Source organism: Microtus oregoni, unplaced genomic scaffold (genome assembly GCF_018167655.1).
Source record: "Microtus oregoni isolate MIOR12 unplaced genomic scaffold, Mior012 000018F_ref0000195, whole genome shotgun sequence".
NCBI lineage: Eukaryota > Metazoa > Chordata > Mammalia > Rodentia > Cricetidae > Microtus > Microtus oregoni.
The window spans coordinates 3284710-3306966 of record NW_024543077.1 but is presented as its reverse complement, the minus strand read 5'-3'; the positions used below and the strand labels follow the sequence as shown (position 1 = coordinate 3306966).

The following is a 22257-nucleotide window of genomic DNA, read 5'->3' as shown; positions in this document are numbered from 1 at the left end:
TGGGCATGTCCTCTGCAGAATTTCAGACTTGGCCAGGCATGGAAATGCATCCTTTGACCCCAGGGCTAGGAGGTGAGGCAAGAAGAGCACTAGTTCATCCTCCTCCTCAGTTGTGTAGGAGTGTGAAGCTCCTGTACCACGTGAGACTCCCGAGTCATGGTTTCTCTTTCTGTTGTTGACCAAAGCAACGTAAAAGACAAAGGGTTTATTCTGGTTTACAGTTTAGTGGCATGGTTCATGGTGAAGAAGTCAAGACTGCAGGAGCTTGAGGCAGCTGGTCACATCACAGTCCCAGTCAAAATCAGAGATCAATGAAAGTCTTTTCAGCTCACTTTCTCCTTTTACCTGGTCCAGCATCCATTTTAGGGGCGATTGCCTCCCACAGTGGGCAGGTCCTCCCACCTCAGTTATCTAAATCAAGGCCGAATTCCCAGCTAATGCTAGATCTGATCAAGTTGACGATGGAGATTAACCATCTCATCTTATCTGGAGATGAAGTAGGAGGAGGGGGAGCTTATTTCCAATAAAGAAGTTTGTGCTTGTTCGTAAGAATTGTGAGCCTCCTGAGATGAGATGTTGTGTTTTAGGAGATGTTTTGAAAGCAGGGGAGGTGAGATTTCAGGGTTGAGCAGTCTTCAAACTTGGTCTCTTCCTGGTTGCCAGTTGCTGGTCCTGATCCTAAGGTGTGGAATGCAGACCAAATAAAGAGTTGTCTTAAGACCAACTTTAGATGCCGACAATGAAATAAAACATTGCCTTTTCCATTGTACCTGGAAGCGCTGCAGGGCCAGAGAGGAAGACCAGAGAGTAAAAGTAAATGGTTTCCCTCTGTTCTCGGCTCTCATCAACCACAGGTGTTCTGAGTGGACTGTATGACTCAGTGAAGATTTGTGCTGCTCTGGATCCACTTAGTCTAAAGTTATCTCTGAAATGCAGTACAGGGACCATTGCTTAGGCAGTTATTCTGGTTAGTTTTGAATAGCTTCTGTCTCCATACAGTTTCTGTGTCTTCCCCATCTCCATGTCCAAGTTGAGGTGATACACTGAAGAAGAGAGGGGAGCCAGAAGCCCCCTCTTCAGCCAGGCATCCTTCCCGATCCTTTCTGTGTACCAGGTCCTACGCTGAATGCCTGTAACACAAAGAATGAAGAGGGCCTCCAGGGAACTTTCACCTGCCCCCAATAAGCAAAACACTGGAAAGTAAAATGTTTTCTTTATTAGGAAAAGCTGGGGCAACTCTGCTCTATGTCTGACCCCTGAGAGGGTAAATGGGTTCCCATTCACGTCATGGACGACGGCATTGCAGGCGTGTGAACAGGGCCATTGGCAGTGACTGGAGAGGAGGAGGTGAATATCACCAGGAATGTGCCATGCAGACTGTTAACCGAATGTTGTTGCTGAGCCTTCAGCATGAACCTCCTGGTGTGAGTTGGTATTTTTAGAAAGGAGGAAAAAGTGGATATAAAGGAACATGAGTTACGGGGTGTATCCCTATTTCATGTTTTAAAGCATGGCACACTCTGGCTAGGAGAGTTGCCAGAACACTGTTAATAATGTATAGCTTTTAGTTCTAGTTTGGTTGATAATTACTGCTCTTTGAACTTGGTCAAAAGACCATCTTGTTTCCCAAGAATGGTGAGAGTATACTGTTAGCTGGACAGTAAAGGTGAAGGAAAATAAGTGTAGAAGTTGGTGTAGTGATGCATGCCTTTATTCTCAGCTCTCTAGAGCAAAGGCAGGCAGGTCTCTGTGAGTTCAAGGCTAGCCTAGTCTACATAGTGAGTTCTAGGAAGGACAAAAACCCAAACAAGAAAGCAAGTGTGTTTAGCTGATTCTATCCTCACTTCCTAACTAGGTGAGCGCGAATTTTGGGCAGAGTTGCTTCTCCCCACTGCATGTTTCTTCACCCAAATGAAATTTTTTTCTGTGATAGTCTAGTTTTAAATTCTCTAGTTTTATATTGATGTGAAAAGATATATAGAAGGCACAGAGTTTTGAAATGAGGTTTGGTAGTGCCATTAATCTTATCCACACATCTGTACTTAGGTTTAGTGCCATACAGTGTGCAGCGGCCGTCCCCAGAGCTCCTGCAGAATCCTCATCTTCCAGAAAGTTTGAGCAGTCAAGTCTTCAGGCAGCAAGTGAGACACAAGCCAATGAACTGACCACCAATGGCCATGGCCCACCTGCCTCCAAACAGGTGTCCCAGCAGCCCAAAGGAATCATGGGAATGTTCCTCTCTAAAGCTGCTACTAAAACCCAAGACACCAACAAGGAGACGAAAGCAGAGGCTAAAGAGGTAACAAATGTAAGTCAGTCTCTCGACACTAGGCCTTTAAAAGCAGGATGGGGTCCAGGAAAACCTCCAGAATTTCTGTGCAAGTTTATTTATAGAAGGGCCACGATCAGTGCCGAGCGATCTACTTCAGTTTGGACATTTGTGATTATTTGTTTGAGGTCTTGCTCTCAGGTCCAGGCTGACCTCAAACTTAGGCTCCCCTCTGCCTCTCCAGCCTGGGAAGGGGCATGAGCCATCGTGCTTGGCCTAATGGGATCTGTATTTTCTCCTCTGGTAGTTCTTTCTTCCCCATAATACTCTCTCCGAGATGGGATTCTCCTATAAAATGGCGATACCCAGTTTGCACACTAAATAAGGTCATTGGGACAGCCATTGAAATAATGTATGTGAAAATTGCTCAAAAAACTGCAGGTTTGAGGAATTGTAGGGGTGTAACGTTTGAGAACATCTAGCTGGAGCTTTGCCCTTCATGTTCTAGTTCATGCCTTTCCCCCCTTAGCCTTTTTTATTGTCCAGTTGTCTGACAATATAAGGGCAGTAAGGAAAAAAAGCTCTCTTGGTTTGGTGGTCTGTGCCTGTAATCCCAGCATTCGGGAAGAGGAGGGTACATAGAGACACCATCTCACAAAGAGAAAGGAGGGAAGGCAGAAACAAGCACACATTGAGTCCTTCTGTGCACTGAGTCTGACCTCTGTGTAAAGCTTCGTATCAGTTCTGTTTGAATCTTGCTGTTTATGTGTAAAGTAATTTGTCTGCAGCCATACTGTTATGAAATGGAGGCCCAGGGTTCAGATCCCCCTGAGAATTAAAAATACTTTACCTTCTCTCCCGTTGTTTGCCATGCATACCACTTCTGATTGAATTCTCTTAGGACAGATAGCTTCAAAATATGCTCAAGAAAAGCTCAGATGTACTCATAAGTAATTTGTGAGAACAGAAAGCAGGCTTTGTCAGCTGGTCTGGAATTCTGCTCTAGGTTCTTTTTGTTTGGTTTTTCAAGACAGGGTTTCTCTGTGGCTTTGGAGCCTGTCCTGGAACTAGCTCTGTAGATCAGGCTGGTTCGAACTCACCGAGATCTGCCTGCCTCTGCCTCCCGAGTGCTGGGATTAAAGGCGTGCGCCACCACCGCCCCGGCTTTGCTCTAGGTTCTTAGTTAATATCTGCACATTTTGCCATGATGTTTTAGAGTCTGTACTGTCAAGTTGGAATGCTTTGTCTTTCCTGCTACACCTGGCCCATTCTGGCTTTGATCTTGCAGTGTAGCTGAGGATCGTCCTCCAAGTTCTACCTCTGTTATTCTGGAATTACAGTCTTGTCCCACCATGCCTGACTTTTACTATGCTATACTGTTAGAGACGGTTGAGGCCATGGTACTTCAAGAACAGCCTGAATGTTAGGCAAAATTAGAAATTGTATGTGTGTTTGTTTGTTTTTTTATGCTTTTAGACATCTTCAACTGGGGGCAAAGCACCAGGAAAAGGAAATATGATGAGCAACTTTTTTGGAAAAGCAGCTATGAGTAAGTATGTTCTTAATTTCTTTGAACTCTCGGAAGAAAGTTACTGTAGTAGCATGTGCCTGCGGTCAAGGCCAGTGGTCTGGGTTTTGCCCATCAGGCATTCCCATTCCCTAGCATATTCATAGTGTGCTGACCAATGTATTGAGGAAAGGAAGGGAACTTTTGGATTTACTTGAGCTCCTGAAGGCTATTTCTGCTTTCACTTCTGGCCTTAGGAAGAAAATAAAATACTTAGGTAGTGAAGCTTTTGAAGATGGTGATAAAGTGAGAGAGTTGCACTTAATATCACGGACGCTGGCGCCAGTTTGCTTGGTGTGACCCTAACTTCAGATGTCTCCAGGGACCACAAAAACAAATATTTTGCCTCTCTTAGGTTATTTTTTAAAGATTACTCATGGCACTGAATTAAATGTCAATGTGAAAATAGGCAGTGATGGGCAGCAATGGGCAGTAATGGCCAGGCCATTTAAATGCATCTTCTTCTTTTTTTTTTTTTGGAAGGAAAGGCCTTTATTTAAGTAAGAATTCTTTCTTAATGGAAAGAGCCAATAGTTATGTATTTTTATACTACTTATATCAAGTACACATCCCTTGGGGGTATGCGGCAGAATACCACATAGAATGTAGGAACCACAGGATGCTTACTGCACTCTCTCTTGGAACATCAGGTTTACAGAGACCTGTGACCTTTTGTCACATGTCTATCCAAGGACAGTAGTCTGAATTCTGCTTTCCCACGACGGTCAGATTGATACGCCGTGGGGGATTGGAGTGATGGTGTTTTATTTGCTGTGGAGGTTCTCAGAAAAGGATGTTTTTGTATTGTGAAAGTAGAAAAATGTGGTACCTGGAAGTTATCCAGAAACATGCTTTGGTGGTGGTGCTGGAGCAATGCACGGGGGCCCCTGTTTCTGTGAACACATCATGATGTCATTCCCCTGCATGGCTGGGACTGGTACCCTGTACTCAGTCTGTTACTATTTCTTGACAATTTAATGATTTTCTTGTTTTTGTGTATTTTGTGTATTTATAAGATCCAGTGAGGAATTTTAATTAATTAAAACTTTTTTGGATAACTTGTATTTGTGTTATCTTGTTGTATCTGTGTAACTTGTGGCGTTAGTTTCCCATGGAATCCAGAAGGAGGTGTTCCAGGCCATTGTGAGTTGCCTGGTGTGGAAAGAGCAGATAGAACCGCTGAGCCACTCTAGTACCCAATGAAGACTCTTTTCGTTTATCATTTAAAAATTCGTAAAATATACAAATAGCTGTTAACAGTAAAAACGGCCAAATTTTGAAATTGTTGATTGTATACCTAGTATGTGCTTAGCTATATTGCACACTAGTGATAGAATGGAAAAAGAAGACAAAAACCTTTGTCTGTAGATAGATGCAGACAATGAAAGGTTGCTTAGCCTTAAAAAGCATGAAATTCTGTTACTTGCAAAATGTTCACTTTCCTAGTCAATTTGGGATATTTTAGTGGGAAAGTTTAAAAAGCACAGATGAGAACAACAGAATTTAGCCAGACAATGGGGGTACACACCTTTAATCCCAGCACTTGGGAGGCAGAAGCAGGTGGATCTCTGTGAGTTTGGACCAGCCTCGTCTACAGAGAAAGTTCCAGGACAGGCTCCAAAGCTACAGAGAAACTCTGTCTTGAAAAACAAAACAAAAACAACAACAACAACAAAAAAGAGAGAATTTAAAATTGAAACCATGGTTACCACTATTGCACTAGTGAAGCCCACCCGTTAGGTTTCCCACATAAACATTCAAAAATATGAATAGATTGCATTTTGTGTTTTGATCCGTCTGCATTCTCAGAGAACTTTGAAAAACTGTTGTCCTAACCTGTACAGTCAGTCAAGACTAAGACAGGTGGTTACAGACCAGGTAATGCAAACGGCTTTCTGAAGAACCTCCACTGTGTATGGCTTTCTAACTGTGTGTTCTGATTTTGCCTATAAATAGCTATTACTGGGTACACAGGCTAGATTATGCATTTCTGTATTTCTCGGGTGGCTGATGTGTTTCTGTTCTGCATGGCCACTTGTGTGTGCTGTGGTATCTCAGCTTAATGTAGGGACCCAGGTCAGGAGTTGAACTAACTGAGGCCCATATCCAGCACTTACTTTTTCTCTCAGTGATACCTTGGGTAACTCACTTAATGTTTTTGCCTGATAGTAGTCTTATAAATATTATCCCAGTTCTTAAAGAGAAAAATGGCTTTTAGGCTTGCCCAGAGGGAAGCAGGATTTGAATTAAGTTCTATCATTGAAGGTAGTAGTGAGATAGGACTATCCAGGCGTTAAACTACGGGGCTTGGAGAGATGGCTGCTCTTCTAAAGACCTAGGTTCAATTCCCAGCACTCATGGTAGCTCACAATCATCTTTAACTGCAGTCCCACGGGTCCAATGCCTCTTCTGGCTCCACACACACCAGATATGCTTGTGGTGCACAGACATACATGCAGACAAAACAACAACAACAAAAAAACCCACCAATACAAGCAAAATAAATAATTTTTTTAAAAGGTTAAATAGAAAAGATGTTGCTTCAAATTTAGCTGTCAGCCCATTTTTAAGCTGTATTCTTGAACATCATTGTGACTACCTGCAGGTCTTGTTATCCTTATTTGAAAATAAGAGGATAACTTCATGAAAGTTGAATTTAGGGGCTGTCAAGCCTGAGGACTGAGTTTGATCCCTGGGATCTGCATGGTAGAAGGAGAAACAGAGAGCGTTCTTCTCTAACCTTCACAGCTGTATCATGGCGCACACACACCCAACAGAAACACAATAAACCCAAAATTTGGTATTTTGAAACCTTGTGTTTGCTGTTGCTAAGGCAGTGGCGTAGTGAGAGGTTAGTGTGATTAGAAATGAAGATCATAGGTGTTTTCTCGATAACTGCTCTTTTTTAGGACAGGGACTGTGTTTACCCTTGCTCCTAGCATTACCTAGCTCTGGAGTGATGGTTAACAGTGCACGGTGGTTATATGTGGTCTGCTGTACTTTATTTGTAGATAAACTTAAAGTCAGTTTGGATCCAGAGCAAGATGTGAAAGAAGAAAAAACAGTGGAGCAGCCTCCGGTGTCTGTCACTGAAACAAAGCTGGCAGCTCCCACAGCTCTGAAGAAATCCAGCAGGAAGGCAGAGCCTGTGAAGATGCAGCAGAAGGAAAAGAAATGGTAGGAAAATTTTGTCACTTGGGAAGGGGAGTGTCTTTTGGAGGTGAGAAGGTCTGTTTGGGATTTCTACGGCAGGCGGTTTCAGCTGAGTACTAAATCCTACCTAAGGCTGTGAGAATGAGAGAGAAGCCCCAGGCTCACCTGGTGAAGCCGGGCTGACCACTGATGCAAACTGTGATCGTCTTTGCCTCCAGACTTCAGAGTAAGTGTGTAGACACCATGAAAGTGTGCCTGTGTGTGTGTTTCACAGTGAGAAGTTACTGTTCCCAGTCCAGTTTAAGAGAAGAAGTTCTTTGTTTTCTTTTTATATCAATGAGTTTATTTTTCAAGTGGTAAAATGTAATTAGAAAAGAAAATAAAAAGCACACAAGCTGTTAAAAATGGATCCAGGAGTTTGAGACACTACCTCATAGCTGGTAGAAATTAGTCTGTTGAAAGAAATTCTAAAGGACACTGTCAGCACTGATAGGCCCACAAAGAACCAACTTTTGTGGTAAAGTTGGAGCAACAAAATGGTGACATTTCAGAGGGGTAAAGCTCTGCCCAGTAGGCCTTGCCCCCTGGGAAGACATGATATATGTGGATTAAAATGTCCCAGCCATGATCCCAGCACTCAGTGTGGGAGGCTGTTACCAGGCATGTACTCAGCATCCCTCCACTAAATAGCCAGTAAGTCTAGGTTTTTAGTAGGTGACTTTACTAGGTTAAGTGTAGGTTTTTAGTAGGTGTCCTTTACTAGGTTAAGAAGGTTTTTAGTAGGTGTCCTTTACTAGGTTAAGTGTAGGTTTTGAGTAGGTCTCCTTTACTAGGTTAAGAAGGTTTTTTTCTATCCCAAGTTTTCTGAGAGGCGTTTACTCATTGCTTTTAAATTTTAGCATGCTTTTTCTGCTTTTATTGAGGTGGCTCATGCAGTTTTTCTGCTAATATGGTCGGTTATACTGATTGACATGAAAATGTTAAACCAGCCTTGCATTCTGGTCGTATTTATTGTTTTTACACACTGCTACATTAGTGAACATTGCCCTAGGAGGACTTTGTTTCTATAGTTTTGAGGACTACAGCTCAGCTGTTTTCTTTCCTGGTAATTGGCTAGTTTTAGTATCCAACTTGTGTTAATCTCATAAAAGAAGTTTGTGAATCATATTTTTTCTTTAACATTTAGTGTGTGTGTGTTATGTGTTTATGTACATATCATGACTCAGCGGACATAACTTGTGGTAGTCAGTTTTCTGCTGCCCTGGAATGGACTTGCTTCATTAGGCTTGGCAGCAGCACCTTGGTCTGCAGAGCCATCTCTGGCCCTATGTGTGGATATAGTTCTAATACATTTAAGTTTATAATAAAATCTATTAGTGAATCTGGGCCTGTATTTTCTCTCTCTCTCTCTCTCTCTCTCTCTCTCTGTGTGTGTGTGTGTGTGTGTACACGTGTGAGAGATGTATATAGTGTTAGTCAAATTTTCTAGTTCTTTTTGGACCAGTTTGTGCTTTTAAAGGACTTTATTTCCTCTAAGTTCCTGAGCTTGTTGAAGCGTTCATAATCTAGCCTTGCTCTTAGAGTATTTGTAGACTCTGCAGTTATGACTACAGAGTCCTTTATTCTCTTTAATCCACTTGGAAATACATGTTTTCCCTCTATTGTAAAAGGCTTATTAATCTTTTCTCCTTAACCTAACAACTTTAGGCTTTGTTAGCTTTCTTTATTTTCTACTGCATTGTTTTCTACTCTAATATTATTCCCTTTGGCTTGCTTTAGGTTTGCTTTATTTTCCTAACTAAAGTAGAAAAAAAAAGTTGATGTTCAAAATTAAATAAGACATAGGCACTCAATGACAGAAAGATTATGGTTTACATGTATTTGTCTCTAACACACAATAGGCCCTTAAATTATTTATTGATGAATGCCATAATTGAGAAAGCAGACAGAGAAGCTAAATAATGTCAAGAGAAAGTCTAGGTTTTTATGACATCACTAGAACGAATTTACGGTCTTATCTATGCCTTTGCTCACGTTGTTCTTTCAATTTACAATATTGTCTTCCCTTCCTACCTGTTGAATATCTACTTAGCTTTTAATGGTTGTGTCCCACAATGTTATTTGTCCATTAAATTTTATCATGTTGTATAATAGCTAGTGCAGCTGGCCAAAACCTGTTTGTCTTCTGAGGCAGGTTTCACTGTGTGGCCCAGGCTGCCCTCAGTCTTAGAATCCTCCCACCTCTCTGCAGAAATTATAGGCATGTGCCACTATGTCTGGCCTGCCATGGCTTTTTGAGCACAGCATTTCTTTCCTGATCTTTGCAATGTGGCTGTTCAGCTGCTTATTTAATTACCGAAAGGCCAATAGGAGGGGAAAGGCATTGACAGGCCTCTAAACTGGCCTAGAGAGAACTGGTGAAACGCTTTGTTCTGACTACCCTATAAAGTGAAATAGTTGTGAATAACCAGCAGTATATTTTCTCCGAAGGACCAGTGTTTCTGCTGGGCACAGTGGACACCACCTGGGAGGCAGAGGCAAGAGGATCTCTGAGCCAGAGGCCAGCTTGGTCTACCTAGTGAGTTCCAGGACAGCCAGGACTACATAGAAACACTGTCTCAAATAAACAAATAAAAATCAATCAGTCTTTCCTTACCTACTTTGTTGTTTTCTACCCTCTGGATTTATGGCTGTAAGCTCTAAAAGAAGCTGCATAGGAACGAACACACGCATACTCAAACATGTGCACACTTTCTGTTCTGTGTAATGGTTGCAGGGGGAAGCGAGTAGACTTATCTGATGAGGAAGCCAAGGAAACGGAAAACCTGAAGAAAAAGAGGAGGAGAAGAATCAAGCTTCCTCAGTCTGATAGCAGTGAAGATGAAGGTAGGCATTGCTGTTAATTTTGGTAGGGGATCATTTCTTGGTTCATGCTCAAAGATCTGAAAAATTCACTTACTGTGGACTACAATGAGAGCAGTAGTCCTAACAATGAGAGAATAATTCTCTTTGAAGTCTGCTACAGATTTTTATCAGAATAGTGATCATTTGGTAACTTGTGAAAATACCTAAAACAGAGACTGGAGAGACGTCTCAGAGGTTAAGAGCATTGACTGCTCTTCCAGAGGTCCTGAGTTCAATTCCCAGCAACCACATGGTGACTCACAAGTACCTGTAATGAGATCTGGTACCCTCTTCTGGCCTGCGAGGACACATACAGGCAAAACACTGTATACATAATAAATAAATCCAAAAAAAGAAAAGAAAACAGAAATACAGAAAACGAAAGTACGACTTTCACACACACTATCTAAGTCCTTTCCTTTCTCTCTAAGGCTAGTGTTCCTTTGGCTGCCTTCAAGTACATATTCTAGACATACCAATAAATAAAACTGGTAAAATTGCAAGACCCTGCATGTATAGTGTCACTGTGGTTCTTTCAGGGTCAGGATGTGGACAGGGTTGTAAGATAAGCAAGCAGAGTTAACACAGGAATCTCTACAGGAAAATTAATGTGCTGTGCTTCAAAACAAATATTAAGTACTTTTAATATTTTTCTAAGTATGTGTATGGGTGTTTTGCTTACATGTTTGTGTGTACCATATGCATACAGTGTTCAAAAGAGGGCAGTTGATTCCCTGGGACTGGAGTTACACAAGGTGGTGAGCTGCCTGCCACGTAGATGCTGGGAACTGAAGCAGGATCCTGAAGAGCAGCCAGTACTCTTAGCATCTGCACTCTTTCCAACCCAGTATCTAAGTCTTATTTAGATCTTACCCCAAACCATGTAAAGTATGTAGAAAGAAGCTAAAGAGAAAGGTTTGGAGGCTACATTGTGCTATCCAGGGAAGTATGTTGAAAGAGCTCGGCTAAACTTGGAACCGTCAGAGGTAGTTTTCCAAGGACTGAGGTGTAATGTGTCTTCTGCGCTGCAGGTGCCGTAACTTCGGGTCCTTCTTTGTTCTTCCAGAACTGCAGTGTTGCTACAAGCTGGCTTTTTGTGGATTTTTATTTTTTTCAAGACAGGGTTTTTCTGTGTAGCCTTGGTGCCTGGCCTGCTGTCCTGGAACTAGTTCTTGTAGACCAGGCTGGCCTCAAACGCACAGAGATCGGCCTGCCTCTGCCTCCTGAGTGCTGGGATTAAAGACATGAGCCACCATTGCTTGGTGCTCTTTGTGAATATTAAGACAACACACCAGAAATGCCGAGACAGCACTTGACACACAGTAGCTTTTTGCATTGTGTCCCTCCCCCGACCTCACTGGATGTTCAGTGTGTAACAGAGATTCTTAGATGTACCTTCTCAGCAAATTCCTTCCCCCCTTCCCCGTGGAAGTGTCTTAAGCACCTTTAGTAGTTCTACATATTTAAAACAAAACAAACATGGCAGGCCCAGAAAGAAATAACATTAATATCTGTGTTATTAGGAAGAAATAGCTTATAGCTGTGTCAAGTATTTGCTAACTTTTTCAGTCCTTGCAGGTTTGTGGTGGATTTCAAGCTTATGGAACACGCACGCACACACACACACGCACACATACACACGCACGCACACCGCTTTTTTTTTTTTGTAAGATAGGTATTAAAATATATATATATATATTGAGTCCTAGGAAACAGTGATTGCTTTCCAGGAATTGGAATCACTGGTCTCTGCCAGAGGACTCTTGACCAACAAGTGGTTACATTGCTGGTTCACTGACACGAGTTTTCCCACAGTTCTTAATTCTGACTGAGTAAAAACTGCTTTCTTGAGATGATGCTTCATCTCTTGAATGTTTCTCGTCATTGAGCACACTAATGCACAAAGCATCTGTCATATTTACGTCAGTAAAAGTGTCCCGAGTTAGAATGCTTGGATTAATGGTAAAAACTGAGTATGGGCAAGGTTTTTTTTTAAATTTCTTTGAACTTCAGTTGTATGAGACAAATAATGATTTGTGGGGTTATTATGAAAATGAGTGATTGATGTTTATAAAGTAGAAAATGTTGGTTGCTTATCCTTCTTAAAATATCTAAGTTTAAACACAAGACAGTTTTTAAAGTCCCATAAAACAAAGCTTATGATGATAATCCCTGCCATCTGAATCACTGAACTGGCTCTTGTCAGCTCCTCCCAGCTGCCTTCCATCTCCCAGGCCGTGTTGAAATCTCTTTATTCCTCTGCTCTCTTCTCTGCCAGGGGGATTATGACATTTTATTACCGTATGATTCTCGGAGGTGGGCAACTGGAAAGTAGGAAGTGGGGACTGTCTGTGGCCTTCCCTTGACCTGGATGTTCCTCACCCCAGATTTTATCCAGGAAGTACTTACTCTCCTTGATTTAAGACATGAGAGTTACTATTGCTCTGTGCCCAGTTCAGGACAACTGTAGCGCCCCTGCTCGTTGGACTGAGTCTGAGGGCAGACACAGGTAAACACTTGCGTGCAGTGCTGGGAGGGGTCCGAGAGGGCCCACAACAGCCCAGCATTCTAGTGAGGTCCTGGTTCTGTAGTGTGCTCTTGCTTAGATTCCCGTCGCGAGCTGAACTCATAGCTAGACTGAAGCTGCTCTGCTTTCCTTTGTCTGTCTCTTGTTTCTCTGAAGTTAGGGCCCATTTCATACTTGAGGTGTCTAATTTATTGCTTTATCCTGGCTCTTACTCTGCTCCACCTCTTTAGGTCATTTGGCCATGAACCCTCCACTGTCATAATTTTTAACACTGACCTAATCAGTTGGGAGAAATTCAGATCCAAGATTTGTGCAGAGAATTTGAATGTAGCCAGGAGGTTCAGGGAGCAGGTGAGGCTAAGCAGCTACCCAGGCCCATGGCCAGCAGTGTCTTGGTGGTGATTAAGCAGTAGGTCGGGAGTTGGGGAGATTAGCTCCGTGTGCTCACTAGTAAATACAAGACCCTGGGTTCAGACCTCAGCTTGGAGGAAGATAAAGTTACAAAAAAGATGACTAGACAAATAAACAAAACAGTAGTCTGCTGAGGTCCCTCCCTTCCTTTCTGATGGCCTTCTCTCAGACCTGATTCCTTACTGAGAAACTGGGATCCCTGTGTGGTACTCCATTGTCAGATACCATTTCCACAACATTCTTTGTCTCCTGACTTGTTCCCTGCCCGTTCTCTGTGTGGCAGAGCTAGACTTATAAGCTTATCAGTGGGGAGGTCACTAGAAGTAGTCTCTTACAGTCGGGGTTGGCTGGTAGATCTTTCATGGAGATTAGCTTTCAAAGGTGATTCTTCCCCAAACCATTCTTCCAGCTGGATGGTGTGGGTCCAGCAGTCCTGTCAGTCATCCTCAGACACTAGCAACAAAGACGCTGTGGAGCACTGAGGAGAACAGGCTGTCTCTACTGACTTGGTCATACTGGGAAGAGAGCGGATGGTTGGGTTACAAAGGCTATGGAATCACACTGGCTTGGGTTTGAGACCTGTTTTTATGAGTCGTGAGCCTTTGCCAAGTGGAGTCTCGGAACCTGTTTACTCAACTGTGTTATGGGAGTAAGATCTGTCTCTTGGGTTGTGGTGAGAATAAAGTGAGACTCCTGATATGTGGTACGTGGTCATTATATGTCAACCAACTTCATGTTCTGGTCTGGTGTACGACAGAACACTTGGCTAAGAGAATCTCTAGGGTATTGCCAACTTCAGAAATTCTTGATTGTAATTATGTAAAATAATTAATGTGTAAAATAATTAATGTGTATCTGACTGTATTCCTTGGTCATCATGAATTACTGCTTGCAAAATACACTTTGATAAGCAGAAGTTTCAAGGCAGATGCAGTGGAGAAGGCATTGTGCTAGTTAGAGCTTTTAGTTCTCTTCATTAAGCTTGTTCCATTTTCCAGTCTTCCCAGACTCTCCTGAAATGTATGAAGCAAATTCACCATCTCCACCTCCTCCTGCATCTCCACCTCCTGAATCTGTGCCAAAACCTGAGTCTCCTCCCGTCAAGGTAAACCCAGCCCAGTTCTCCCTTCCGTGTGTCTTCTCTCAGGACCCTACAGTCACTGTGTTGAATCTTGTGTGCCCTTCTCTGTCTTCTCCAGTGGCCGATAGCTGGCTCGTGTCTCATCTTGCTTCCCTTCAGGTTGACCAGATGGACACACTTTTCTTCTTACCTGAGGGCAGACATTGCTGTGGGGGATAGCCTTAGGAAGGTTGTGTGTGAGGGGTGTGGCTCTGGGCAGCTGCTTGTTTTTCTGTGATCTTCACCATCAGGACTGCTTGCGGCCCAGCCTCCATCAGGGCAAATTATGAAAGATAAAAGGAAACACAAAACTCAAATTTGTTCTTAGGGAAAGGACTAGATGAGAAAACCACAGCAAACAGTGACATGCAGTTTTGAATGCTCTTTAGCTGTGGCTCATCTGTTTCTATCAGTTGATAATAGTGGGTGGTGAAATGTTGAGAAGATGAATGCTGATAAGTCTCCTTCGTAACCACTAGTTTTCTTTAATTCATTCTGCTAAGACTTAATGTAAATCTCATACTGTTATATCATAGCCAAAGAAACAGGATGAAAATGTAGATAAAAGGGAACTGATAGTAGTAATATGTGCTTCTGGCTAAACTAGTTGGGTATGACGTTCAAACGCCAAGGCTGAACATGGAAGTATCTACTGCTTTCCTGGAAAGTCCTGACACAGCATATTGCGGTAGTATGCTTTCCTTGTCCGTCTCTTCCACTAAGGTCCTTAATCTGTGTGTCTTTTTCACCAAGAACTCGAATCTTTCCCAAGCACACTGCTTCTCTTTCTGTAATCGGGAAGATGCCAGGCCTGTGCTTACAGTAAGCATTATGTGCCTGTGAAGTGTAGAGTTCCTCGTTCTCCGTTTGATCATAATGGCATGATAGGGGTGTTTTTTTGTAGATTTAGAGTCTTCTGTTATTTTTCTCTATAGCTTCACAGGTCGACTTAATATTGTTACTGTTTATCTTTTAGAGTTCAAGTGGAGAAAACAAAAGAAAACGAAAGCGTGTACTGAAATCTAAAACCTTTGTGGATGAAGAGGGCTGCATAGGTAAGGCAAATGTTTGGCATCAGGCTTGAGTTCTTATTTTAGTGAGGCACTGTAACTCCCTGCAGAGCAGCTGTCTGCAGTGTGAGCGCACATGGGCTTAGACCATGCAATGCTGCCTGTTGCTCCTTCTCTGAGGCCTTCACTGAGGAGCAGAGTACACAGAACGCTGCAGTGAAGTCAGCACCTGCACCATGAAATGAAGCTCTGAGAGTGGCCTCTGAGTCATGTCAGACTGATTCTGTTAGCAGCTCAGTAGTGGGCAGGAGGCTGCCCACGGGTAATTGGACCTGGGAGTGTCAAGTCTCTGGTGTCCCGTGCCATTCATCCATAGAAGAGTATGACTTGACGGGATCCCTGCTTCCTGGGCATCCTCTTTACTCCAGGTCAGGCTCTTTCCATAGATGGGTGGTCTGAGGTGGGGCTTTTGGGATTCAGCACTTGAACCCTGTTGAGATGCTCAGACTCCAATACTGTGCTCTCCTGCCTAGAGGCAATCGTGGATTTGTAAAGTTCTGGTTGGTTGGAGCATGAATAATTTCTTCTCCTTTCTTATGGTACCTGTCACGAAGCTAGATCTCCTAGAGAAGGTCCCTCCCTTTTCTTTTTTTTTCCTGTGTTACCCTGGCTGTCCTGGAACCTGCTCTGTAGACTAGGCTGGCCTTAAACACAGAGATCCACCTGCCTCTGCCTCCTGAGCACTGGAATTAAAGGTGTGTGCTACCAATGCCTGGCTTTCTTGCCCTTTTGATTTTCATTTTCTTGTTACATTTCTCTCTTTAAAAGATTGATTGGCTCTGAAGAATCAGCTCTTCTTCAGCAAGTGCTGATTGAAGCTCCTGGAGTCGCTGTGTTGGTCGCAGGCCCCTTCTCCTGACAGGCCTACCACTGTGACTGTAATTGATCCTGACGTATGATGCTGTAGACATGCTGCCTTTGAGTAGAGACTACAGCTTATGACGTATCAGGGGCTTATTGCCAACCATGAGATCATTTCCTTTCTGTAGACAGCTCTTCGGGCTTCCTAACATAGAAACAAACAACAGTTCATAGTATTGTCCATGAATTGAGTTATAGGATGTATATAGCATGGTGGGTGTGTGGGGTGAAGGGCGTTCTGGACTTGTGCTTGCTGGACTACAGGGTATTCATTCCATGGGAATGTCTCAAGTGTCTTCTCAAAAAGATTGACACATTTCTCTAATATTATTAACTACGCAAATTATCTGAAAGTCTTACTAAAATTGAAGTTTTTCTGCATTGTTCTTGTCTTTCTCTTTTCCTTTCTTCCTTTGTAGGCATGGTCTCCTCAGGGTTCTCTTACCAATCTCCAAGGGCACAGATTTCAGGTGTTTGCCATATTATGCTTGATTGAGATGCTGTGTTCCTAATTAGATTACCAGAGAGGCCAAGTTCTCTCATCTGAACTATATCTTACTTTTCTTTTTTTTTTTTTTTCTTGTTTTGTTTTTCAAGACAGGGTTTCTCTGTGTATCCTTGGCTGTCCTGTAACTCATTTTGTAGACCAGGCTGGCCTCGAATTTAGAGATTCAACTGTCTCTGCCTCCTGAGGCCCAGGACTAAAGGCTTGTAAATGCCCTTGGTCCTCTAAGTCTGCAGGAACCATCAAAGAGGGTTATCGGTTCTTGAAAGTAAAGACCAATTCTAAGAACTCCCCAGGGGAGATTTTAGGCAGTTTTGTAGCCTAATTGGGTTAGCTGGATATGGGTGAAGGGTGTGCTAAAGAGGCAGTAGCCAGCTGACCTCCAGCAGAGTACACCATGAGACAAAATAGCACTGAGAAGTGTTTGCCAAAGACTGCCAGGTACATCCATGTGTGCTGATGGTCAGTGTGCTCCCCATTTTCATAATGTAAGCTGAAGTAAATCTTGGACTCATTAGCAGTCATTCAGTTACAAGAACTGAGAAGTTGAGTAACGAATTGTGGCTTCAGATGGGGCAGTGGTTGACACAGGATGGAGTGAGCTAGAAGCACCCATGGTGGAAGAGTGAGAGCTCTGACAGGCTAAATGAAGAGCTAGGAGAGTGAGCACTGGAAATGGGCAGGACTCAGGAAGCCACTCAGAGCATGGAGTTAGGAAGAGATGTTTGAGATACAGACAGCTCGTATGTAGACATACATAGCCAGTGTAGACAAGGACACAAGGAACAGGATTGGGCAATCTGATGACATGGGGCTTAGCTGTGAAGGAGTAGGGGATTCTCACCATGTGACCTCAGGGTAAATGTGTTCTCCCAGTAAGAAAAAACTCAGGACCTGATGCACAGGGCAACCTCCCCTTTGGTAACTCAAAGCCACCATGTCCCTGATTTTTTTGTTATTCCAGTAACTGAAAAAGTCTACGAGACTGAATCATGCACGGACAGTGAAGAGGAGGGAAAGATGAAGGTGGCGCCGGCACACAGACCCCCTGCCGCTGCTGTGAAAAAGGAAACCAAAGAGGAGCCGCGAAAGGGCCCCAAGAAAGGGACCGCAGCTCTGGGCAAAGCCAACAGACAAGTGTCCATTACTGGCTTCTTCCAGAAGAAGTAAATGCTGTCCCTGGCAGGACTTGGGGTGGTCAACGGAGAAGACCAGCAAGTATAGACTGTCACTTACTGTGTAAGTTTGCCTAGCTCCTTGCCTCATCTGTATCAAAATGCTGCACTGCCATCACGTGACACTTGGACTATTTCTAGGGTTTTGTTTTTTTTTTTCTAACCAAAAGGGAGTCACCTAGAAGCAGGAGGCAAAAGATATTTTAAAAGCTGTTACATTGTAATGAGTTTATAAAGCACAATTTCTGACCTGCCTGGAAGAATTCATTTGAGAATTACCTGCTGGGCCCCACTCACACCATGTTCCTCTTCTGGTCCTCTGTATTCTGTGAACTTGTGTGGCAGTGTTTTTATTTTATGAATTCTACTGGATGTCTTCACCACTTCTCACTTTCCTCTCCGTGCCGACACACTTCTGTTCCCTGACCCCGCAAATCATTTTTCTGTAAAACTTTTGCATCTTGGTCAGACAAAAAGCTAAAACTAAAATCTTCTGTAATCCCTTATTTCTGTCATATAGCAAGTGGCACTGAGCTGCAGGCAGACCACAGAGCTCTCCAGAATTGCTCACATCAGTGGCACTGAGCTGCAGGCAGACCACAGAAGCTCTCCAGAATTGCTCACATCAGTGGCACTCAGCTGCAGGCAGACCACAGAGCTCTCCAGAGCTTTGCTCACATCAGTGGCACTGAGCTGCAGGCAGACCACAGAAGCTCTCCAGAGCTTTGCTCACATCAGTGGCACTGAGCTGCAGGCAGACCACAGAAGCTCTCCAGAGCTTTGCTCACAGTGACACTCAGCTGCAGGCAGACCACAGAGCTCTCCAGAATTGCTCACATCAGTGGCACTCAGCTGCAGGCAGACCACAGAGCTCTCCAGAATTGCTCACATCAGTGGCACTCAGCTGCAGGCAGACCACAGAGCTCTCCAGAATTGCTCACATCAGTGGCACTCAGCTGCAGGCAGACCACAGAGCTCTCCAGAATTGCTCACATCAGTGGCACTCAGCTGCAGGCAGACCACAGAGCTCTCCAGAATTGCTCACATCAGTGGCCAGGACAGAGCACAAATACCGAACCTCACTGAGTCTGCATGGCAGCCACGGCAGAGCTGCCATGTTAACACAGGGTACACAGTCTACTCCTGTGTTCACGGTTTCTTTCTCCCAAATACATTTCCAGTCTCAATACCGAACCTCACTGAGTCTGCATGGCAGCCACGGCAGAGCTGCCATGTTAACACAGGGTACACAGTCTACTCCTGTGTTCACGGTTTCTTTCTCCCAAATACATTTCCAGTCTCAATACCGAACCTCACTGAGTCTGCATGGCAGCCACGGCAGAGCTGCCATGTTAACACAGGGTACACAGTCTACTCCTGTGTTCACGGTTTCTTTCTCCCAAATACATTTCCAGTCTCAATACCGAACCTCACTGAGTCTGCATGGCAGCCACGGCAGAGCTGCCATGTTAACACAGGGTACACAGTCTACTCCTGTGTTCACGGTTTCTTTCTCCCAAATACATTTCCAGTCTCAATACCGAACCTCACTGAGTCTGCATGGCAGCCACGGCAGAGCTGCCATGTTAACACAGGGTACACAGTCTACTCCTGTGTTCACGGTTTCTTTCTCCCAAATACATTTCCAGTCTCAATACCGAACCTCACTGAGTCTGCATGGCAGCCACGGCAGCTGCCATGTTAACACAGGGTACACAGTCTACTCCTGTGTTCACGGTTTCTTTCTCCCAAATACATTTCCAGTCTCAATACCTAGAGAGTGGACAGTACAGTGAGAGAGGAAAGGGAGAAGTGGCAGTGCCCATCCCAGGAAGGCATGGAGACCTAAGGCACACATTAGGAGATGTTGCTCCTCTGTGTTTTCAGGTCCTCCCGTTCCCTGAGCAGTACAGGCTCCCCAGGAAGAGATGGGGGACTGACCGGTTATAGGTCTAGACAGTGATGAAAACGTTGGCTTTTGTGCCTTTATTCTGATAATGGCTTTCAAGCAGCTTCCATTATGGCTGGGCAGGAGGTGAGAGCCATCTAGGTTGTGTGGGCAATTTTTGCACAGAGTTGCGGGGAAGGGAGCACAGACATGACTGCCCATGTGATTCACTCTCAGCCGATGAGGGGTGTCTGACCCAACCCTTCCACTGAGGCCTGGCTTATGTCACAGAGATGTAAGCAGCTGCCTACTATTGGAAGTTAGGGTTGGGACTGACCTTGGCATTAACACAGCTGCTTTAGCAACCAAGCATGGGCTTGATTAGGACCAGCAGCTTGGGAGATGAGTCTTGGCCTCATGGCGAAGGCTGGAGGGCAGAGGCTTTGCACGTCAGCCTGAGTAAAGGCTGGCACACGCTAGACCTTTTTTTTTTTTTTAAGTGGAAAAGAGTGGAATGCCTGGACTGAGGCTTGACAAGAAGCTTCTGGAGAAGAGTCCCTTGTTTTAAGTGGTTATTTTTGTCATCGCCTCTGGCCATTTTTCCAAATGGGAATGGAAAAGTACAAGGCAACAATCCAGTATTCTTTAAATCTGATTACAGAGGGACTTCTAATAAAACCAAGTTTGAATTGGAGCTCTGGTGTGATCTGGGGTTCTCCTCTCAAGGGAGAGTACAAGTCTCTGGTCCCTGCACCCAGCTCCCCACCTGAGTTTGGAGCTGCCTGCAGAAGCTAAGCAAGCATCGCGTGGTGATGTTTTCTCTCCATTTTATACAGCACTCAACCAGGTTACCCACGAGCTAAATAAATTCGAGAAGCTGTTTTGAAGCAGTACTCAACCTGAATGTCTGATGTGTCCATTGCTTGACAGCCTGGTGGCAGGGTGTGTAGTTACCTAAACGCTGACTGGGAACAGACTGATTTTCAGTTTATGTTGCTAAAAGTGCACACCCACAATCTGAAATGTACAAGTTATTTTGCTGTCTTCATCATCTTTTCAGTCCTCTGGGAAATCTTAGTTTTAACCGGCCTTATTTTTCAGTTCATTAAGAAGGAAATCTAGTCCTGATCTTGCATTCTGTTCTTTAACAAAGTTGAACTGAAGTGAGCCACTCTGTGTGCTGAGCCGAACTGATAACTGTAGCCTAAATGTGGTCCATGGTGGTGGGCAGGCAGTGGGTGCTGCTTCATCCGTGGGGGATGCAGGCAGCTACCAGGTTCTTGAACCCAGCACACGACCCAAATAGCATCCTCTCAGAGGCCTGGCAGTACATCTGGTCAAAAGGGGAAGGTGACTATCCGGTTTTATAACAGATTTTAAAGAGCAGAATTTTCTTTTTTATTAAAAGAAAGGTTTAGAGATGGCAGTATTTACTATTCATTAAAACATTTATTGTGTCTAACACATATCAGGCCTCTCACCGGAACACAGGAGGATACAATAGAAAGTGTAGAATATGTTTCTTGTCTTCAGCATCCGGTGGAGATGAGAAGATAAAATGGAATTGCAGGGCTGTGGATGCACTGATAGGTAAGTCAGGGTCTCCCAGAGCTCTCAAGGCGGGTCTCCAAGTTAGCATCTGGGAGGGAGAGAACCACACAATTTTTGAAGAACACGTATGAGCTTACCATGAAAAAATGGGAAGGGTCTCCCAAGTAAAAGGATGTCTTTGGGGGGGGGGGAGTAGATTGTAGAATTACATTTTTTCCTGTATTAGTGTTTTGCCTGCATGTATATATGTATAAGCATCATGTATGTTCCTGGTGCCCCTGGAGACCAGAAGAAAGCATCCCTGAGCTGCCATGTGGGTCCTGGAAATGGAACCTGAGTTCTCTGCAAGGATAGCAAGTGCTCTGAACTACTGAGCCAAGTCTCCAGCCCCAGACTTTAAACTTTTAAAACGGGGGGAAAGACTGAGATGTGAAGTTGGGGTGCCTCTAAATAGTTTGGGTTTACTTGGTAATGGAGACTTGCTGAAAGCTGCTGAGAGGGTTTTGTAGAACTGCATTAAAAGCCAGTTCAGTCCTCTGTGATGAGTGAGTTTGCATGTCTGGTGCTTCTATGAGGGTGCACCTATCAGTGAGTGCACATTGTATCTGAGGTCTGGTAGTGCCAGAGGGATTTGAGAAGTTGTCGTAGCGCAGACTGCTTCATTCTGGCAGCTGGCGTGAGCAGCTTGCATTGTTCTGCAGACTTTCCTCTTCAGCTTGGATTCCTGTAGCAGGATTCGTTTCTTAGAAACCTCAGTGATAGGGGCCTCCTCGACTGCTTAAAACCCAGGGAGTGGGATGGGGGCAGGACAAGTTCTCTGTTCTAGCTTTGTTCTTGAAGAAGACAGTGCTTGGTATCCAGGGAGCTGAAGAGGATCCTTATAAGGAAACAAATCCTTTCTTGAGGACAGGGTAGAGCAAGCGCCTAATAACAGACCTGCCAGAGATGCACTCAGTGTCAGACTCGTTTTGGTAAATGTGTCTCTTCTTTCCTTGGTTCCGGGATCTCAGTATCCTGTATAATGCAGCTTTCACCACCATGAAACCTTCAGGGCGAGAAGGCAGCCTTGCTCTCTGAGTTATTACCCTAGCGGCTCTGCAAATTAGCCCATGCTGTCACCATGCCCTCTCTGAAGGGCACATTGTACCCAAATAACTGCGTTTAGGATTGGCTCTCGCCACTCCCTGCTGCATGACACTTCTCCCCTCTTGTGTCTCTGTCCAGTTTTTGTGTGTGTTCGTAAGTGTGGGCCACCC

At 44.1% G+C, this 22257-nt stretch overlaps 1 protein-coding gene across 2 annotated transcripts in view; it reads left to right on the top strand.

Annotated features, from left to right (window-relative positions):
• Positions 1–17813, top strand: part of LOC121458951 (DNA polymerase delta subunit 3-like) — a 38463-nt gene extending 20650 nt beyond the window's left edge. Inside the window, exons 7-13 of one of the 2 annotated variants that reach the window (XM_041668388.1) lie at positions 2047–2299; positions 3746–3818; positions 6848–7013; positions 9766–9875; positions 13830–13936; positions 14928–15006; positions 17352–17813. In XM_041668388.1, the coding sequence (XP_041524322.1) occupies positions 2047–2299; positions 3746–3818; positions 6848–7013; positions 9766–9875; positions 13830–13936; positions 14928–15006; positions 17352–17557 (994 nt within the window). In that variant the 3' untranslated portion in view covers positions 17558–17813. Of the gene's footprint in view, positions 1–2046; positions 2309–3745; positions 3819–6847; positions 7014–9765; positions 9876–13829; positions 13937–14927; positions 15007–17351 lie in introns of both variants that reach the window. The other variant, XM_041668387.1, reaches the window with a different exon arrangement.
• Positions 17814–22257: the final 4444 nt, after the last annotated feature.